Genomic DNA, 18550 nt, shown 5'->3' on the forward strand with positions numbered 1-18550 from the left:
ATGGGGGTGAAGGTAAGATGGAAGTGTGTACTGTCAGGTAGGTACATACCTCAACTTGCCAGCACGACTTCACCGAGAGCAGACTGCCCGGCCTGCTCGGCGGTGTGTCCTGACCGACCTTCACCGACGAGTCTCCATGAGCCCGGGAACAAGGTGAACGGACAGACCGACCGTGTAGGGATTTATGTACATATGTACGTCCCTACTCTGGTGCCTGCCAAGATTCTCCGCGCTCACGCCGGCGTGGTGCCCTTGTCGTCCGCCTTCCGGATGCCTATAAGGAGACATGTGGTTTTCGAGGGCCTTCCGAAGGATCGACACGCCCGGCCCCCGTCCCTCATCCGATCAAGGTGGTATGTCAATACAAAGGGATCGGAACGCGGTTGCACCGCGGTGTGACAGGCCAGGCGGGCCGTCCCTCTCCTGCAGAACGCCGTGACACAACTATGTAAAAGGGGCCCCGTTAGAACCAGGCGGGCAGCCAGGGAGGGTGAGATCCAGGGCAGCTAGGTATACCGCTTGCCCCCCCTCTCTTGGGGCCGGATGGTTGCTCCCGGCCACCCGGCATTGATGCCGGCCGGGCACCCCCTTCCCCCTTCCCTCCTGTCACCGCGGTCCTCGTGACACTGTATAGCAGGAGGTCTTTCCCACCCCTTGATTCGTCTAGAAGCTCTGTATGGTTGGACATGGCGTCCTTGATTCCTTGGCTAGAGGAAGGAAGCCAATCGGGCTGGCTTGTCCGGACTGCCCGGTGTCGAGATTGCCAAGTAGCATGCCCTTGTATGTTCGGGTATGCTGTGGTACATGCCCCAGGGGCCAGGGGAATGGGATGCTTTGGGCCTCGGCCCGAGCTCCTGCCACAGAAGAGGGGAACAGGGAGGGAAGAGGGCTCGAAGTCAAGGCTCATATCAAAGCCAACCTCCCCGCTGGAGGAGTTCTGGTCCAAATGTATGAACTCTGAGCCCGATTGTCTAGGTAAGATGTCCTCTTCTTTGGCTTGTGCTGTCTGAAGAGCCATGCTTGACGATGCCTCACGAACCGGAGCCCTGACGTCGGCGAGACCTGGCATGCCCCTCGGCTTCAAGTCCCCTGACGAACTCGACGATGTGTACTGCCGCGTCGAAAGGCTGCATCTGCGTCATATCCAGCGTTAACTCAGGCCCGTTTGGCATCACCAGGCCATGACGCTGGACAAACCAAACCTCCGCCTCGGACGGATGAAGGCCAGACTCCTGGTCTTCCGAAATACTCAAACATTGCATACTCCCGCAGGCGCTTCTGCTGCCGGCGCTGATGATGCTCCCGAGGCTACCGATGCTGCTGCCTCTGCTGGGCCTTTTGCTCCATGGGATTCCTTCGGCAACGACGTCATCATCCCACGTGCTCGTTCCAGTCATCCCGCTCAGTGAGCTCCGGTAAGATCTTGCACCCGGTCCCACTTCTTCCATGGTAGCCGGAGAAGAAGAAACCCTTTCAGTGGTTGAGCCAGCGCCGGCGCCATCACCTCCGCCGACATTGACGCCCGTTTCTTTCGGCGAGACACCCATCCCTTCCCCGCCGTAATCATGAGCCTCCTCCATCCCTCCTTCTTTCCCTCCCCAACCGACGACATCGATAGCACCAACATCCCCCGCGACCCCTTTGGACTCCGCTACGGCGGCCGCAGACCACCCCGCCCCCTCCCCGCGCGTCAACACCACCCCGACAAAGTCGCGACGTGTCGCCCTCGCCGCTTCTGCAAACGACCTCAGCGCTGCTCGCCCCTGAGGCGTGTCGGGCACGAAGGACGGGAGGACGGCGACCCGTCGGCTGTGGGTTGGCGGGTTGGAGAGGAAGCGGGATAGGTTGTCCTGGCTGCACATGGGTGTTGATGTGGCAGTTTTGATGCTTGGGGTTGCTGGAGCTGTGCCAGGCACGACTGGGGGCGGGGCAGCGGCTGGACTGGCTGGCGTCGTCGTTGCTCTGGAGGGGTTGGCATTGCCGTCGGTTGGGGATGCTGTGACGGCGGCACCAGAACTAGAGAGTGCCGATGTGGTGTGGCGACGCTTGGTATGCGTTTGAATCGGGGGAAGGGTGGGTATGTGCATGGCTGAAGAGTATGTGGTTGGGGCTGACGGGCGACGGTTGGTTATAGGACTCGGAGTTGAAGGCGCTGATGAAAGAGAGGGATGTGTCATGGGAGACTGAATGGCTGGGTCTGGTGGCACAGGAAAGACAGCTGACCTCGTGCCAGCAGGGTCGCCATGCGAGAAAGACGCGGACCGAGAGACCAGCGGGGACAGTGGAAAGAAGGGTGGTGGCATCAGGGACGAGAAAGAGCCAGAATCGAAGTCATCCCATGAAAAGTATCTCGGGTGCTCGGGCGTCAAGAGTGGGTTGTGTTCACGACGGTGCGGATGGTGTCTGCTGTGATAGTGATGGCCGTGGTGTTTCGAGAGCCGGGAATTGGTGGTGATGGTAGTGGTCGTCGTCGTTGGCTCGCTGTCGATGCCGCGTACGTCGAGAAGGAGTGCCTTCTCCTTGCCCAGGATGAGGGTCAGACACTCGGCGACAGTGTCCTTGCCGACGCCCGGCCAGCCATTGATGAGGACGAGAGGAGCTGGCGCAGGATCGATGGGACGGCCAAAGACGCTGGCGCCAGGAGCAGAGGCCGATGTGGTCAGGGCAGGACGGTGATTGGTGGTGGTGGTGATCATCAAGGGTAACGCAATACCACGGAGGCCTTGGACACTCGGTGACTGAATGGGCTGAGACGACCTGCATTCTGTGCAATGATGCTGAGAGGCATGCTATGAGGGCATGCGGTTTGGCAGCGGCTTGTTGCAACCCCGCCCGTCCTGATATACGACAAGCCATATGGCAAGTCAGCGGATCGCGGTGGGCGAAGCGGAACGTATGAGTTGTGGGTTTCTTGATTTCCGTGGTCTGGACCCGTCGGGGTCGGGCTTGACTCGGTCAGATCGGACGGTACAACGAGGGGTTTGACTGTGGAAGAAATGGAAAGAGGCGAGCTTTCTCGCATGTCGATCGAGCTTTGAGACCGGACGATTGGACAGCTGATCAGCAGAGAAGTGCTAGCTTCGCGGGGCGATGCCACCATCACGTCTTGATATTTGTCGAACAGACCACTCACCTCATGTGAAAGGTACCAGTCAGCATCATGGCACAAGAGAGACAGACTAGGAAGCGCGGGGTTTCTCACAAGGTTTACATATTGTTCTCATGAACTCATAACACAGGTCCAGAACAGAAAAATGTTCGCCACAGGAATGCAAGGTAACGAACCCCGCGAAGACCCAGAAGATTTTACAAATTGCTGGTGAGACCCAACGACGTGATCCTCTTCTCTCTCTTCACACCTTACCGCCCAAGTACAAGATGTTCTGCTTGATGGGTTCCGTGAGCTCACGCTGACCTGTGTAGGCATGTGCCACAGTCTGGGTCCACGCTTCAGGGAACGGCAGAGGCAGGTCGACGACGTCACCCTTGTGGATGTGGCCCGAGTAGAGGAGTGCCGCCAGGACAGGGAAGAAAGCCCGGGCATACTTGAGATCTGCATCCGGTGGCCGAGTTAGCCGCCAATATTTCTACCTTGGTAGCTTGTCCAGAGCTCGGGGAGGACTCACGGATCGGTACTGTGTTTGTGCTCTGCATGTGTGATAAGCCAATGTCTGGTGCTTGCCGGTTTCCAGGCACTACGACCGAGCGCCGCCGCCCCGGGCTGTGACTATTGAGGTCGTCTGAGGAAAGCCGCTGTTGGGGTGTCAACGATGAGGGCAGGCGGTCAGGAACCGTGGCCCTGAGTTCATCCATGTCGAACGTCCGCCGAAGAAGGAAGGGCTTGCGGTCAAGGGCACACGGCCTTATGCGTGCCCGGATGGTGACGTGGCTGCGTCCGTCCGATGGAGTTGATGAGCCTTTGCTCACGCCCTCGTCGGCCGAAGCGCTGTCGCTGTGCCGCCGCAGAGCCACAGCTGCCACAAAACAATCGGCAATGCTGGTGTTGCCGAAGTAGACATGACCCCAATCCTGCAACTCTTCCAGGACCTGATGGCTGCTCCTCCTAGCGGCAAGGGGCGACGGCAAGGAAAGCCGCCGGCTGTCGAGGTCGGGGGGAGACAGCCGTGGGAGCTGGTCGGGCATGCCGTAGAGCAACATTTCTCTTGTTTGGTCGACAAGAGTCTGGGGTCGGGGATAAGGAGCGTATGCGGAGGAGGGGGAGCAAGGCGACGGAGCGGGCGCCCGGGGCAGTGGCAGGCTGGCGACGGAGGTCCGGCGAGCGCTCAGGGACTGCTCCGAGATGGGCGAGAGAGATCGAGCGGGTCCAGGAGAGTGCTGGGAGTCTCGCCGGGTCCGCTCAAATCGATCAAGGCGGTCGATGAGAGTCCGTTCATGAGCCCTCATGGCAAGGTCATAGGCGTGAGATGATTCTGGAAGCATGTGGCTGGGGGCTGTCAGGGAGGCCAGGGCCGGCGAGCTCGAGACAGGATATGAGGCCGGCCTCGGGCACGGGGGATGTTGGTCGCGTTCAGCCCACACGAGCTGGAGTATCGGCCGCGATCGAGCCTGTGTATCCATCTCTGCGAGAACCAGAGCAATGTTGACTGGGCTTGTGGCTGTTGTAATCGTCGTTTTGATATGTGGTGTTGAGTGACCAAGCTGTCTTTTTCCCTGCGAGCACAACCATGTGTCGAGTCGGGGGCGAGGAGATGACGACCGTCCGGCGTCCCGGTGGCCATGTTGCTTTTGTATTGCACCGTTCGCCGCCCAGTCAAAGACTATGCTCAAAGCAAAGCGTGGCTCTGATGAGTCAAGTCGGCGCTGTCGTGGTGGCCTGAGAGACAAAGCTTCAGGAGACTCATCTTCCTGCAAGGAGACAAAGACAGCAGCGCAGCAATATGTAGCAGTCCCGGCATTTCGGGACGGGAGGCAGAGTGTGCAAAGACATGTTATACGTTACGGTGCCCAGCTTTCCATGGAATTGTCTATTTGAGTTGGAGGCCACCCGCGTCGAGAACAAAGACACAGGGCACGCCACTTACACCCGCCATGCTGCGTCATCTGCCTCAGTTGCATCGTTTGGAGCTGAGATTGGAAAGGGGAGACCTGTGATGGTGTAAGAAATCAGAACATGTGATCCAAAATGCGGTTTCTTGCATGTAGATGTACCTGGTAGAGCTCCCAAGCTGCGGTCTTTTGAAAGAGCTCATACTCAGTCCTGTCATCTCGGATTCTTTTCTTGCCAGAGAGGATCGTTGGGAAGTGACAGCAGCAGCCTTATCAAATCCATGATGCCAAGAAACAGAAAAAATGCCCCGCTATGGGTCCCAGAGCTCAGGGCTTCTCATCTAATGATTGGCTAGACCAGAACCTGTCCACAGGCTGTGGACCTTGACGGCTGGCCAGTCTCGGGAAGCCGCAAGCTGTCATCGACGACACACAACGTCGACATTGCTTTCTCTCCTTCCCTTTGGCCCAATTTTCGATCCTCATTTCTCACTTTGGTCCATTGCTTCACAATTGCTTCACAATACACTACCTGTACACACTCTCTCGCGTATTATGACGAACTGATATCGGATCCCGACACCTCTTTTCTCTCCCATCATGGCTGACACCGATCCTGCTGCTGAAGCGGCCGCCCGCGCCACGCATACTTACAAGCAGCTCAAGGAGGATTTTGTTTCAAACCTCTCGGGCGGCTCCGTCATTGAGATTGCCCAAGTCTGCGCAGTCGCTCCGGTATGACTTCCTGTGCCGATCCTACGAAGCTCGAGGCAACCATCGCTGACCATTCCTCTTCCCGCCTCTCAGATCGTCACTTTCCTCTGGTCGGCCCTCCAGACCCGGCAGTCACTTTTCAAGCCGTACACACGCCTTGCCTTTGTTGTCGACTTTCTCCTCAATGTCGGCGCACTCTTGCTCTCTGTGACCCTCTACTCGCGCGCGCCGCTCCTCCTCGACGTTTTGTTGCTGGCGGCCGCTTTCGCCGTTTACGCCGCACCTCCCGACGCCTCGGCTGCCGCACGCAAGAAAAAGCCCCAGCGCCCGCCCAATGCGCCGACTAAAGACACATCTGCGCCGCTCGGTGCTCTGTCCACCAAGCCGTTCCTGACGACGTACCGCGGCAACATGATGGTGGTGACATGCATCTGCATCCTGGCCGTCGATTTCCGCCTGTTCCCGCGCCGTTTCGCCAAGGTCGAGACATGGGGCACGTCGCTGATGGACATGGGCGTGGGTTCGTTCGTCTTCTCGGCCGGCATTGTCGCCTCGCGCGCCGTGCTCCGCGAGCAAGCCGAGGGTCGCATCACTCCGCTGGCCACCCGCCTCGTCCGCTCCGTCCGCCACTCGCTGCCCCTGCTAGCCCTCGGTCTCGTGCGTCTGTTTAGTGTCAAGGCTGTCGACTACGCCGAGCATGTCACCGAGTACGGCGTGCATTGGAACTTCTTTTTCACTCTGGGCTTCTTGCCGCCCTTCGTTGCGCTCTTCCAGTCGGCCCTGCGCCTTGTGCCCTCCTACGCCGGGCTGGCGCTCTTGCTGGCTGTGCTCTACCAATTGGCTCTCGAGTTCACGGGTCTCAAGGCTTACATCCTCACTGGTCCGCGTACAGATTTGCTGTCCATGAACCGCGAGGGGGTTTTCAGCTTCTGGGGTTATCTAGCCATCTTCCTGGCCGGCCAGGATCTTGGCATGGTCGTGCTGCCGCGGAGTCAGGAGGCCAAGGGTGGACTCCTCGCCCGCCTCGGCGGCACTTCCAAGCGCGCGGGGTTGCTGCTCCGTCTTGCGGCTTGGTCGGCCGGCTGGACGGTGCTCTACCTCGTGGTCACCGACTACCACGGTTTCGGGTTGACGGTGTCTCGGCGTTTGGCCAACCTGCCCTACATGCTCTGGGTTGCGGCCTTCAACAGCACGCTGCTGCTCGCCTTTGCTGCCGTTGACGCCTGGCTATTCCCCGGCTTTTACCGGGTACAGGACGCGCGCGCCGAGCGCGAGGCCCATGACAATGCTACGAGCCGCGTCCTGCGTGCTTACAACCGCAACGGCCTGCCCGTGTTTTTGCTCGCGAACCTTCTGACCGGTTTGGTCAACCTGACGGTGCCTACGCTGGACGTGGGCCGAATTCCGACCATGGGCATCCTCGGTGCATACATGGGCGTGTTGACGGTAGTGGCGGTGCTACTGGACGAGTATGATATCACCATCAGGCTGTAACTAGATATTAGTCTATGGGTTCGTTGTACATTATATTGGATGTTTGAGAAGTGTAATATTATCAAAAAAGTGAATGTGTGTCTGTGTGACAGCCTTGCGTCAATAGATCATGCCGGCTCCTCAACGTGGTTGGCTTGAATTAGACTGCGCCTATTGATGAGATGATCTCGACCGTTTTAGTTCTGGCTTGAGAAGGACGACGGCCGATGGATGCCGGAGATGTGAGATCCCCTCTCCGCCGCCTCGGCAGCCGTCTTTCGGCCATGTGATGGGTCCTTCGTCCGTCCGTAACCTTGACCCAGTGGCCGGCCCAACCATCCATACGGCCGGTCCGGTCCGGACGCGCCAACTGTCGCATTTCACGCGCTCAAAGCCAGAGATCTCACTTCCGGCTCCCGGAACACAGCAAAAGCAAGACGGCATGCAAGGGGAAATTGGAGGGCATCTGGGAAGATCGCCATGCGTCGGCGAGCCAAGCCCTCAGTCAGCTGGGCGTCTGGGCGGCTGTTCCTGAACGCATCGCGTTTGCGCTGGCCAGCGGGGGTGCTTTGACAGGGGCCGGTTCTCAGTTGTGGCGGAAAAAAAAAACCTCTGGGCTGTTTCTGTTTCTGGATGTTCCCTGGACGGGATGGGACGAAATGAGCATGGGGTTCGCGGCGGGTTCTCGCTCGTTCGGGCAAGGAACGGCAAGTTCTCCTTCGCTGGGCGATGCTGGGGTCAGCCGCAGTTCCGAGAACAGAGTCAGAGAGTTTGGAGATTGGGATTCTCTTGCGTTGCAACGTCAATGCAAAAGATGGATGACCGTCGGAATTCGGCTTGCTTTCATGTTTTTTTTTGTTACCACGTTTCCTGTTGGCTGCTTTCCGACGCTTCATATTTCGTTGGCCTTCAAAACGTCATGTCATGGCCCGGTTGACTGACTTCTAATCTCCTCTGCCTCGATCAACATTCGTGCTTAGTGGTAAGATCGAAAAGCCCATCCTGTGAAGCCTGCGGATCCCTGTGTTCAACCGGCGCCTCCAATCTCCGGCGCCAATACCTACGTATGCAAGGGCAGTCGATGCTCGGTGACGCCGTGCAGGTTTTTGGTGGCTGCTAAGTTTAAAAGGTATCAATGAGAAGGGGAGTGCTGACTCGGACGCTGGCGCGGCTTCTTGTCTTGTGTCACTTGTCCGTTCGATTTGTTTCATGCAAGACGGCGGTAAGGGCCCGGACGGATTGGACGAAATAGAAGTTTTTGTGGTGATTCGTCGCCTGTTTCATATGAGGACTGGTTTGGATGATTCTTTGGAATCCATCCTTTGAGAGCCAGCCCTGCCCGCCGTCCCGTCCCCGTGGATGCAGGAAATTGCAAAAGATGAAGGATGTCCGGGACGGACACAAGAACAAAAAGATGCCGGCGATGTGCATGCTGTTGTGTTGACACCTGGCGATCCATCTGGCCTTGTGATCTTCGCATCGCAGGACCGCGGCTGGCAGATGCTCGTCGCCATCACCACCCAACAACCCCCCCCTGAACCCTGCTTCAGGAACAGGCCCGCTATCTGTTTGGGGTCAGGACCTGCTCGCAGCTTGGCACTGCAGCCCGATCTGCACAAGCGGGCCAGGGAATCCGGAGAATGGGGGGCTTCACTTGTGTTTCCCCAGAAGAGAACATCCGAGAGAGCGCAGTTCACCACAACCGGCCAAGAGAGATGAACGGCTGCGTGTAGCTATGGATTGTGGTGCTGGTTTCCGTCTTGTCCAGATGCCGCGCGAGATGACTCGTATGTAAGTATATGAGCCGGACAAGCGGGAGCAGGCAACGAGATGAGACAATGCGTGATGCGTGCGACCTTGTCTGCGGCCCGGCGTCAGACAATCGACGCGCGCCGCTCTCCAGACCCGACCCGAGATCAACCCGTTGAGAATGGGGATACATATCCGTATGGAACTCCATACGTGGCCGTGAAACCTGTAAGCAGTTTCCATGTCTTTTGCCTGGTCTGCGAGTCGCGCAAGACAAGTGAACGTGAAGACTTGGTCCGGGGGGGGGGGGGGTGGCTTCGCACCTCGGGATCGATTGGTGGCTTGATGGGTCAAATCAATGGCTCCAGTGCCTAGCGGGCGGGCTGGAGATGCGAACGAATGCCAGGTCGGCCTTGCGAGCTGCTCTCCCAGCCAGGGCAAGCAGCAGCAACAGAAGCGCTAGGGACCTTGGCGGTAGCGTCCACAGCTGGAGCCGAGACTCCGCTGCGACCGTATCAAGCACATGCCGCCGCAAATCCCGCGCTGACAGCGAAGTGAGGACAGGACAATGCCGGGGCTTGGAGACGTTGTGTTTGGATTTTTTTTGGGAGATTTGGTGCTCGTGATTGCTGGCAGTGTGATGAAAGAGATGAATGAAAGAAAGTTGGCAGGCATCACCATTTCACTCTCACCAAACTTACCGTCTTGGCTCGTAATTTGAAACAAAAGAACGGAATGGAACTCAGTTCCCTTCCTTTAGTCGTCCGAACTTGCATCCATCTCCTTCGACTCTTTATGCTCTCACCCTGAGGTTGTGGCTGGAAGCTGACAGCATCACCAAAAACCCACTACTACCCCTGGGCATAACCTCCCCCCCCCCATTGCCGACCAACCCAGTGGCACTCGGCCGCCAGAGCCGCTCTCACCGCCCTCTCCCCGATCACACCCCCCTCTCCCCACCGTCGTCTGAGTCCCTGAGGGGGGAAACCGTCCAGGGCAAACTCCCAGGTCATCCCCAATCTCTGCATCTCTGCTGTGTGCATCCAGGTTCCGAGGGCGCATTGTTCTGCGGCTGTGGCGCATGCCTTGGGTCTTTGGATTGACGCTGCGGCACTTCTCAGAAAACACAACTGGACGGACACAACACAACCCAAACCCACGCCCTGCACGTCCAGTCGCGTTGCAGCATCTCCAACCATCGCGGCGGCCCTTCGAATTGGCCATTGACAGACCCCGTCGCGTCTCAACTGTTTGGCAGGTCATTGGGCAAATTGCAGCGAACCCCCTCAGCGCTGCTCCAGTCCTCTGAAGGCTCTTTTCCTCCTACCCGCACCCAACCAACCGCGACACGACCACCTTTCTCGTTCTCAGGAGCCTTGCCGGGATCATTCCTGCAACCCCCGGACCTCGAATCTGCCAGACTCGACCCGCTTTGTTGGTTGTCTCCCGAGTTTCCGTCTCCCCCCCTTCTCCCCGCCGTCACCAACCACGACCCGCGCGCGCGCGACTTTGCTCCGACACGTCTCCTCTGCACCGGCCCGTGTGCAGCACCTCTCGACTGCATCACGGCTTGCTCGACAATTTTCTAGACGCCGCCTGCAGTCCAGCCCTCGCCGCCGACACGAACGCGTGTGAGAGTACCCAAGAGATCATGCAAAGCTGACATCGCCGGAACCACCACTGCCCCCGAAACCCTGACGTCCGCTTAGGCCCATCCACCACTGCCGTCCCCGCGAGCACAGCATTGATACCCCGGCCGACGCGAACACTGCAATGAGTTCCCGTACCGCGGTCGCCTCGCCTGTGCAGGCGCCCATGGGTTCTCCAGTTGACTCTCCCGACCTTTACAGGGCGAGCCCAGATCGCCGGCGGAATATGCCCGCCGCTGCCGTCCCCCCGCGGACATCCAGCTCCCGACACACTCAACAGTCCTCCGACCCGAGCCGTCGCACCCACGGTGATTCGAGCCGTGACGCCTATGGCCGCCGTGCAGACCCGTCCTCGAGCCATGACAGCCGCTACGCGACAAACGGCACCCGCGATGCCCGCTCACCGCCGTCTCCGCAGAACCCAGGAACCTTCAGTGGACCCACCATCGAGGCCAGTGAGACTCTGAACAGCATATTGGCCGCACAGGCCCACGGCGACATGGACCGGGAAAAGGATCACATGGCTCTGGTCCCGCAATCTCACCACCACCACCACCAGCAGCAGGACAACGAAGAGGACGATGATGCTGCCCCGCCACCCGTTGTTGGCACGACTGATGTTGCCGACGATGGCCGGCGCGGCGGGAGGAGCCGGCATGATCACTCAAAGAGAGAGAAGCAGACCCGGTTCGGCGAGTACATCCTGGGAAATACTATTGGCGAGGGAGAGTTTGGCAAGGTCAAACTGGGCTGGAAGATTGATGGAGGCGCGCAGGTCAGTCTAAGCACACGTGCTTCAGGCATGATACCGAGTCCGCTAACAGATATTCAGGTCGCCATTAAACTCATCAAGAAAGACCAACTGGGCGGGAACCCATCTCGAATGGCCAAGATTATGCGCGAAGTGGCTATCCTGAAGCAGCTCACCCACCCTAATATTGTCCGTCTGTACAAGATGGAGGAGTCGGAGCGCCATTACGGCATTGTCCTCGAGTACGCCTCGGGCGGTGAGCTGTTCGATTACATCCTCAACCATCGCTACCTCAAAGACAATGCCGCCCGGCGCCTGTTCGCCCAGCTGGTTTCTGGAGTCGGCTACCTCCACAAGAAAGGCATTGTCCACCGCGACCTCAAGCTTGAGAACCTGCTCCTCGACCGCAACCGGAACATCATCATTACCGACTTTGGCTTCGCCAACACCTTCGACCCCAATGACGAGCTGACCGAAGAGGAGGAATTGAACCTGACAGACCGTGAGTTTGTGAAGCGCATGGGCCTTGATAAGATCAAGCCCAACGGCACCCGCAAGGGCGATCTCATGCAAACGAGCTGTGGTAGCCCGTGCTACGCGGCTCCTGAGCTTGTCGTGAGCGACTCGCTGTACACAGGCCGCAAGGTCGATGTTTGGAGTTGTGGTGTTATTTTGGTAAGCAGCTACGCTCCTCCCCCGCATAACTCCATCTAACCCCGTCAGTACGCCATGCTTGCCGGTTATCTCCCCTTCGACGACGACCCCGCAAACCCCGAGGGCGACAACATCAACCTCCTCTACAAGTACATCGTCAACACCCCGCTTACCTTCCCCGAATATGTCACCCCTCACGCCCGCGACTTGCTGCGCCGCATCCTCGTCCCCAATCCCCGCAAGCGCGCCGACCTATTCGAGGTAGCCCGTCACAGCTGGCTCAGCGAGTACGCACACGTCGTCGAGTTTATCACGTCGAGCACCACAACTCCCAAAGACATTCAGAACACGACGGTACCTCCCGAAGACGACGACGCCCCGAGCATCGCTCGCAGTGCGTCGGTGCGCGAGTCGACCCGCAAGTCGGCTGTCTCTCCAACCATCGGCGGCCTCTCTAACAAGCCGGGCACCCTCGACGCTGATGCCGAGTATGCGAAGCAGCAGCGCGATGCCAAGCGTCGTACCGTCCAAGTCGAATACGTCGCTCCCAGCACGACAACCCAGCGCGGCGAATCATCTTCGCAAGCCTCCACCAGCCGGACCCGCGCCCCCGAGTATTCCAGCTCCGTCCAGCCATCATCGGTGCCGCCTAAGGATAACAGGACCAGGGACACGACGTCCAACGACCCGTACGGCAAGGCCCCGGCCTCGTCGAGGATACCACCAACCGGCCCTCAGCACAGTCAGGCTCCGCCAGCAACAACGACAACAACAACAACAGTGCCCGTCCGCGGGGGTCGCGAGGCGGCGTATCTCACAGCCGCCGGCACATCTGGTACCGGACCCGCGCCCAGTGGTTCCTCGCAATCTGTCGCGTCCAAGGGTCCCACCCCTCAACAGTATGGCCAACCAGCGCCACCAGAGGTTGCTGGCACCAACGCACACGGCAGCATCCAACAGCCACCCCGCCGCGACAGCCTCTACGGCATTCCACCGTCAGCATCTCAAACGCAGGTCCAGGAGTTTGGTCGGCCCAGCATCAGCAGTGTTCCGCCAAAGTTCGCCCGCGTCTCAGGCTTTGCAAATGCCGAGACGCCCTCGCCCGGGTCCGCTTCGGTCAATGAGGTCAAGGGTCACAAGCGGTCCAGTACTATGGGTGAGATTAGCACCAAGCTGTTCGGCAGGAGCGGTTCGCTGTTTGGTGGCCGGAATAAGAAGCGCGGCGACCAGGCGCCCGCTGGCGAGAAGACCAAAAAGTATCCACCCGTTAGCATGAACAACTCGATGCCGGCTGAAGAGGGCCGCCCATCCATTGATTCAAAGCGGTCACGCCGATCGTTCTCCATCGGCCTCGGCAAGAAGGCGTCGGGCAGCATCACGGGCTCGCAAAAGTCCCAGGAACGTTCAACTAGGCGCTTCTCGTTCATCCCCACCTCCTTCTCGCTCAAGGCCATCGGGATCGGCAAGGACGACTATTCCAGCCAGCTCGATTCTCAACAACACCTCCCCATCCAGGACCCCCCAGCCTCTGCCGGTCTCCCGCAGAAGTACATCGACCAGGACATCGGCCGTGAACAACCCGTCGACGCCGCTACCCTCGATGGCATGTACGAGCAGTTGCACACCCCGCCGCCACATCAGACCTCGAACAACCCCTACAGCCAGGGCCTCAGCTACCCCTCGAACGGTTACGGCAACCCGTCATCCAGTCAAGGGTTCATGCCACAACCGTTGTTGGCTGGCAGCGGCTCGGAAGCTTCGGTTGATAAAGTCCGCCGACAGGCAGGGTCCTCGTCACAGCTGCCACAACAATCTCAACAGCAACAGCAGCAATCGTCAAGTCCTACTCCACTATCGCCGCAAGAAGGCAGTTTTGACTCGTCGCGTCGGCTCAGTGGCAAGAACGGACGCGGCGTGCTTCAGAAGAACAAGCGCTTTGTTGACGCGTGGGAGGCGGAGCCATACCGCGGCGGGCATGACCATTCGGGGAGCAGCGGACCGGCGAGGAAGGTTATGGACTTCTTCCGGCGGAGAGCGAGGGCCCGTGCTGGCGAGCTCGGCTAAGTGCGGATGCTCGTTTTGGACGGACCGCCCTTGGAGTTTGGATTCATGGAATGAGGGCCGGGGTGGAATGAGATGGGGCTCGGACAAGCCGGCCGCATTCTCAAGGGCAGAAACTCGCTACTCCCTCTTTCCTGTCTTTTTCACTCTTCTTGGTCGCCTTCTATTCCTCCCCATGCTCCCCTGCGTCGCTTCTCTCCCTGTGATGCCTTTTTGATGCGTAACCATCATTCTTTACATCATCATCGCCCAACCGCAATGATACCTCTCTGTTCTTTTTGTTGTTGTATTTCCTCGCGCGCAGTTGCCTGCTCTTCCCCAACCCCTCCCCGCTTTCCCTTCTTCGCCTGGTTGGTATCTTGATACCTCCCTCTTGTTTTTACAGCAATATATTTGGCACTTTTTAATACATGGTGGATGCATAGGTGGATGACGGGGAGGGGGGAGAGGATAGACAGTGACGAACGGGTGCTGGGCTCATGAAATTGGAAGCGATTTGTCGTGGGTGTGTGTAGTGTTTGATGGGCTTGCTGTGGATGAGTGGATGGATGATGGGTGGATGGACGGATGGATTTGGACGCGAGTTCTTCTTTTTCGCCTGTGTTCTCCAGTTTTTGTCTTGTTGGGTCGATGGTTGGGTTTCTATGGCTGGTCGTTTGTCTATTGGCTTTGATCTCTCATCTAACTTGCAATACCTACTGTCTTCTGTGCTCTCGTTATGCCCATGTTTTTCATGTGTGAGGCTTCTGAGGCGTGGGTTGGTGGATGGATGGATGGATGGATGAACTGGGGTTGTGCATGGTTGCTATATGTCTCCAGGTTGTGTGACTTGATTTCGTTTTTTTGTTGTTATATATTGTTGTCAATGGAAGTTCTCAGTGGGGAGAAGACATGGCATCTCTTCGCTAGGTGGATTGTGAAGCTGTGGCATGCCGTGTAATACATAATACGGTGATCAGGATTGTAGGACGGATGGAAATTAGTTTCGACAGTTACTGTCTGAGTGGCTTGTAGAGTGTGTCCTTGGGATCCTTCGAGCGTTCAAAGAAGAGTATGGCGTTGATTTTGGGGAGGGGAGGGTGAGGGACGGCTAGGACTTGAGATCAGAGCCAAGAGAGTGATTCCGGCTTGTCCTCTACCTGTGAGGTAATTTTGCTGTTTAAAATGGATAAAAGGCGATAAACCCGAATCCAGGCTCGACTGATATGTTGCCCAAGAGCCTGCAAATTAGGCTCATGAGGCACACTGCCTGGTCGTGTTAGTTAGCAAAGCCCAGCAACAGACACCACTATCCTGGTGGCCGATATGTCCGTCGCTTCTCCATCGCGGTGATTCACTGGCTGTAGCATATCACGAAGCAAACTGAACCAGGGGTCTGAGAGTGACGATCAGCAACTCATGCCCTCCCAAAGACCAGTTGAGAGCCCAAGACGTACCGTTAATCTGCAATGGCAGGATGCCGACGTGTCTCGACTCGATGACACATCGGCGACTTGATTATGGCCGTGCATGGCAAAAGCAGGCCGGTCCTGATCTAGAGCCCTTTTTTTATCTCGTGTCCTTTCCAGCTGGGGCAATCCTGCCTGCCCTCCAGATTCCAGCAATCCGACGACGATTCCACCTTGGTGGGCGAGTAAACAACTTCTTCCCGGCTGACGGGTCTTCAGTCCCTATCGCGATCCCTATCACGGTCCCTGCCTCCACCTGCGCCGGGACTGCGACTCCTGCTCCGGCCGCTGCGAGCCCCGCGATTCGAGCCCCTTCCACCACCGCCGCCACTCCGGGGCCCGGAGCTCTTGCCCGGAGGCGGGCGCACAAAGGCGAAGTCGACCTGGACGGTCTGGCCGAGCAAATCCGTGTTATGCGCGCCATCGATTGCCCTTCGTGCCTCCTCCAGGGTGGTGTATTCGATCAAGGCGTATCCCTGGGAAGTGGCATGCGGTTAGCAGAGTCCCCGAGGCGTCGCTCAGGCTGATGGGCAGATATGGGGGGAACAGGAATCGCACCTTGACGTATCCGGTCCGCCGGTCCAGGTTCAGGTGCACGTTACGGATTTCTCCAAACTCGCCAAACTTGTCGTGGATGGCTTCCTCGTCGGCTTCCTCGTGGACGTTGGTGACCATGATGATCCAGCCTTCAATCGAACGGACTGCGGTGGCCTTGGTGTGGGTTTGCATGGCAGCGAGCTTGGCGGCGCTGACGTCGTTGGCATAGTTGCTAGAGTCGCCGGTGGATTGCCGGACGGGCTCGTCGACATCCATGTCGTCAGATGCCATTGTGAATGATTGTTGAGGTCGTCTGAGGAAGGGGAGAAAGTCGGTTGCGGTTGCGGTGGTGGTAGCGAGGATCGGCGACGACAAGGTTTGGCAATGATGTCTTGGGTTGTGTTGTTTTGGGGTAAGGTAGTCGTGGAAAAGAGGGAATCGAAAGCCTGAAAACAGGCAAGAACAAATGGTGATGCAGTGCCTCGCAAAAGGTTCAATCACGATGGGATGGCACCGGAACCCAAACAACGCTGGAACAGGAACCTGGAGGCACATGCCGCAGTGGGGCAGGCGGGGACAATCCCCCGCCAATCTCGTTGCTCAACAGCGCAGCCATGCAGCTGGGCTACAGGAAGATGGCGAGCTCCCCCGCCTCCACCAAACCTCAGGTAGTTGCACCTTACGTCAACCTCCAGCCTGGACCCTTTCAGCACTGCCTCCCGCCGCTCTCCCGCCTCTCAACAACTCCGGTTCCTGTTTTAGATCCCATCTCCTCCGCTGCCGTTTGATTGAATTGTGGTTCTTGTGGCTCTTCTCAAATCACTCTCCAAGAGCTGCCGATTGAGACACCATAGAAGGCGACGTCGGCTAGGTTCCAGTGGCAGGCGAGGACACCATGAGTGTCCACGATCAGGACAACTTCTCCAACATTTCCTGGCATAGCGAGCAGGATGCCGAGCAAGCTGGGCCAAGTACATCGCACGATACCCGCAGCCCCGATAACGTTTCCAGTCGACGGGACTCGGGCCGGCCTCGAGATGACCGAGGCAGCGAGGGAGGAGCTTACCCACCAGGAGAGTATCTCGAGTGCATCGTCTCCGACCCGCACAAGGAGAACGATGGAACCAAGGATGCGTATGTCTCATATCTGATTACCACACATGTAGGCTCCTGTTTCCTTTGTCCTGACGCTCCCATCCCAGCCAGCACGCCGCGACTGACTTGGCTCCCACAGACCAGCTTTTCGACCTTCCAACGGCCCACCACCACAGTCCGCCGCCGATTCACAGACTTCCTCTTCCTATACAAGAGCCTCCTCCGTGACTTCCAGGGATGCGCTGTCCCGCCACTGCCTGACAAACAGCGCATGGAATATGTCCGGGGCGACCGCTTCGGTTACGATTTCACCTCCCGTCGTGCCTGTTCGCTCCAACGCTTCCTCTCACGCCTCGCCCTCCACCCAACCCTGCGTCGCGCACCTATCCTCCACACATTCCTCGAAAGCCATGATTGGAACGCCTACATGCGCAGTCGCGCCAACCGCCTCAGCGTTAGCGGGGCTGATTCCAGCGCGGGGCAGTCCGCAAGCGGCAGCAGCATCTTCGACTCCGTTGCCGAAGGTTTCATGAACGCCTTCACCAAGGTCAGCAAGCCCGATCGGCGGTTTGTTGAGGTCAAGGAGAAGGCGGACAAGCTGGACGAGGACCTCGGCCATGTCGAGAAAGTAGTCGCGCGCGTGGCCCGCCGTGAGGCCGACCTCGAGACCGACCTGCGCGATTTGGCTGAGCAGTTCCAGCGTCTGCTCGCTCTCGAACCTGGCGTTGAGGGTGCCGTGCGCGCCTTCGCTGCCTCGGTCGAAGACACCGCAACGGGCTTAAAGAAGCTCCGCGACCACACGGACCAAGACTATCTCTCGTCCCTGCGTGACATGGTCGCCTACTCCGCTGCCCTCAAAAACCTCCTCCGCGCCCGTGAGCAGAAGCAACTCGATTACGAACAACTCACCGAGTACCTGAACAAGGCCACCGCCGAGCGCGACTCTCTGGCCGCCGGCTCGGGCAGCGCATCGACGTACGGCGGCTACTCGTCCGGTCCATTCGGGACTGGGGCTCTCGGCGGCGCCAGCGGCTTCCTGCGCTCCAAGGTGGAGGATTTGCGCGGCGTGGATCACGAACAGGCACGCCGCGACCGGCAGCGCAAGCTCGAACTTCGTGTCGATGAGCTGACGCGCGAGGTGGAGAATGCCCGCGCCGAATCCGACAGGTTTGCCGAACAGGTCGTCCGCGAGGTGCAGAACTTTGACTGGATCAAAAAGGTCGAGTTCAAGCGCCAGTTTACCGGCCTTGTGGATGCGCACATTGGGTTTTATGACGGCGTCATCAACACGTGGGAGAGGTACGTTAAGGAGATGGAGGCCGATGGCGTGGTTCTCCCGGCTTAGTGGTCCGCCATGGTCACCCGGGGGCCCGTGAGAAGGCATGATAGTGGGAACTTGGTTGTACGGGAGC

At 58.5% G+C, this 18550-nt stretch overlaps 6 protein-coding genes across 6 annotated transcripts; 4 read left to right on the forward strand and 2 right to left on the reverse strand.

Annotated features, from left to right (window-relative positions):
* Positions 1-1031: 1031 nt before the first annotated feature.
* VTJ04DRAFT_1832 (uncharacterized protein) lies at positions 1032-4440 on the reverse strand (the record flags this gene model as incomplete). The annotated part of the gene is made up of 5 exons (XM_069359563.1): positions 1032-2016; positions 2224-2757; positions 3134-3179; positions 3365-3553; positions 3627-4440. The coding sequence occupies 5 exons, from the start codon at positions 4438-4440 to the stop codon at positions 1032-1034; spliced, it is 2568 nt and encodes an 855-aa protein (XP_069224440.1).
* Positions 4441-5607: 1167 nt separating this feature from the next.
* Positions 5608-7215, forward strand: VTJ04DRAFT_1833 (uncharacterized protein; the record flags this gene model as incomplete). The annotated part of the gene is made up of 2 exons (XM_069359564.1): positions 5608-5742; positions 5815-7215. 2 exons carry the CDS (start codon positions 5608-5610, stop codon positions 7213-7215), a joined length of 1536 nt encoding a protein of 511 aa, XP_069224441.1.
* A 3501-nt stretch (positions 7216-10716) lies between these two features.
* Positions 10717-14061, forward strand: VTJ04DRAFT_1834 (uncharacterized protein; the record flags this gene model as incomplete). The annotated part of the gene is made up of 3 exons (XM_069359565.1): positions 10717-11367; positions 11425-12018; positions 12067-14061. 3 exons carry the CDS (start codon positions 10717-10719, stop codon positions 14059-14061), a joined length of 3240 nt encoding a protein of 1079 aa, XP_069224442.1.
* A 72-nt stretch (positions 14062-14133) lies between these two features.
* Positions 14134-14421, forward strand: VTJ04DRAFT_1835 (uncharacterized protein; the record flags this gene model as incomplete). The annotated part of the gene is made up of 1 exon (XM_069359566.1): positions 14134-14421. The coding sequence occupies one exon, from the start codon at positions 14134-14136 to the stop codon at positions 14419-14421; it is 288 nt and encodes a 95-aa protein (XP_069224443.1).
* Positions 14422-15721: 1300 nt separating this feature from the next.
* On the reverse strand, positions 15722-16334 carry VTJ04DRAFT_1836 (uncharacterized protein; the record flags this gene model as incomplete). Its single annotated transcript, XM_069359567.1, has 2 exons — positions 15722-15982; positions 16065-16334. 2 exons carry the CDS (start codon positions 16332-16334, stop codon positions 15722-15724), a joined length of 531 nt encoding a protein of 176 aa, XP_069224444.1.
* A 604-nt stretch (positions 16335-16938) lies between these two features.
* Positions 16939-18483, forward strand: VTJ04DRAFT_1837 (uncharacterized protein; the record flags this gene model as incomplete). The annotated part of the gene is made up of 2 exons (XM_069359568.1): positions 16939-17205; positions 17278-18483. The coding sequence occupies 2 exons, from the start codon at positions 16939-16941 to the stop codon at positions 18481-18483; spliced, it is 1473 nt and encodes a 490-aa protein (XP_069224445.1).
* Positions 18484-18550: the final 67 nt, after the last annotated feature.

Source organism: Mycothermus thermophilus, assembly GCF_041956435.1.
Source record: "Mycothermus thermophilus strain CBS 625.91 unplaced genomic scaffold VTJ04scaffold_1, whole genome shotgun sequence".
Lineage (NCBI taxonomy): Eukaryota > Fungi > Ascomycota > Sordariomycetes > Sordariales > Chaetomiaceae > Mycothermus > Mycothermus thermophilus.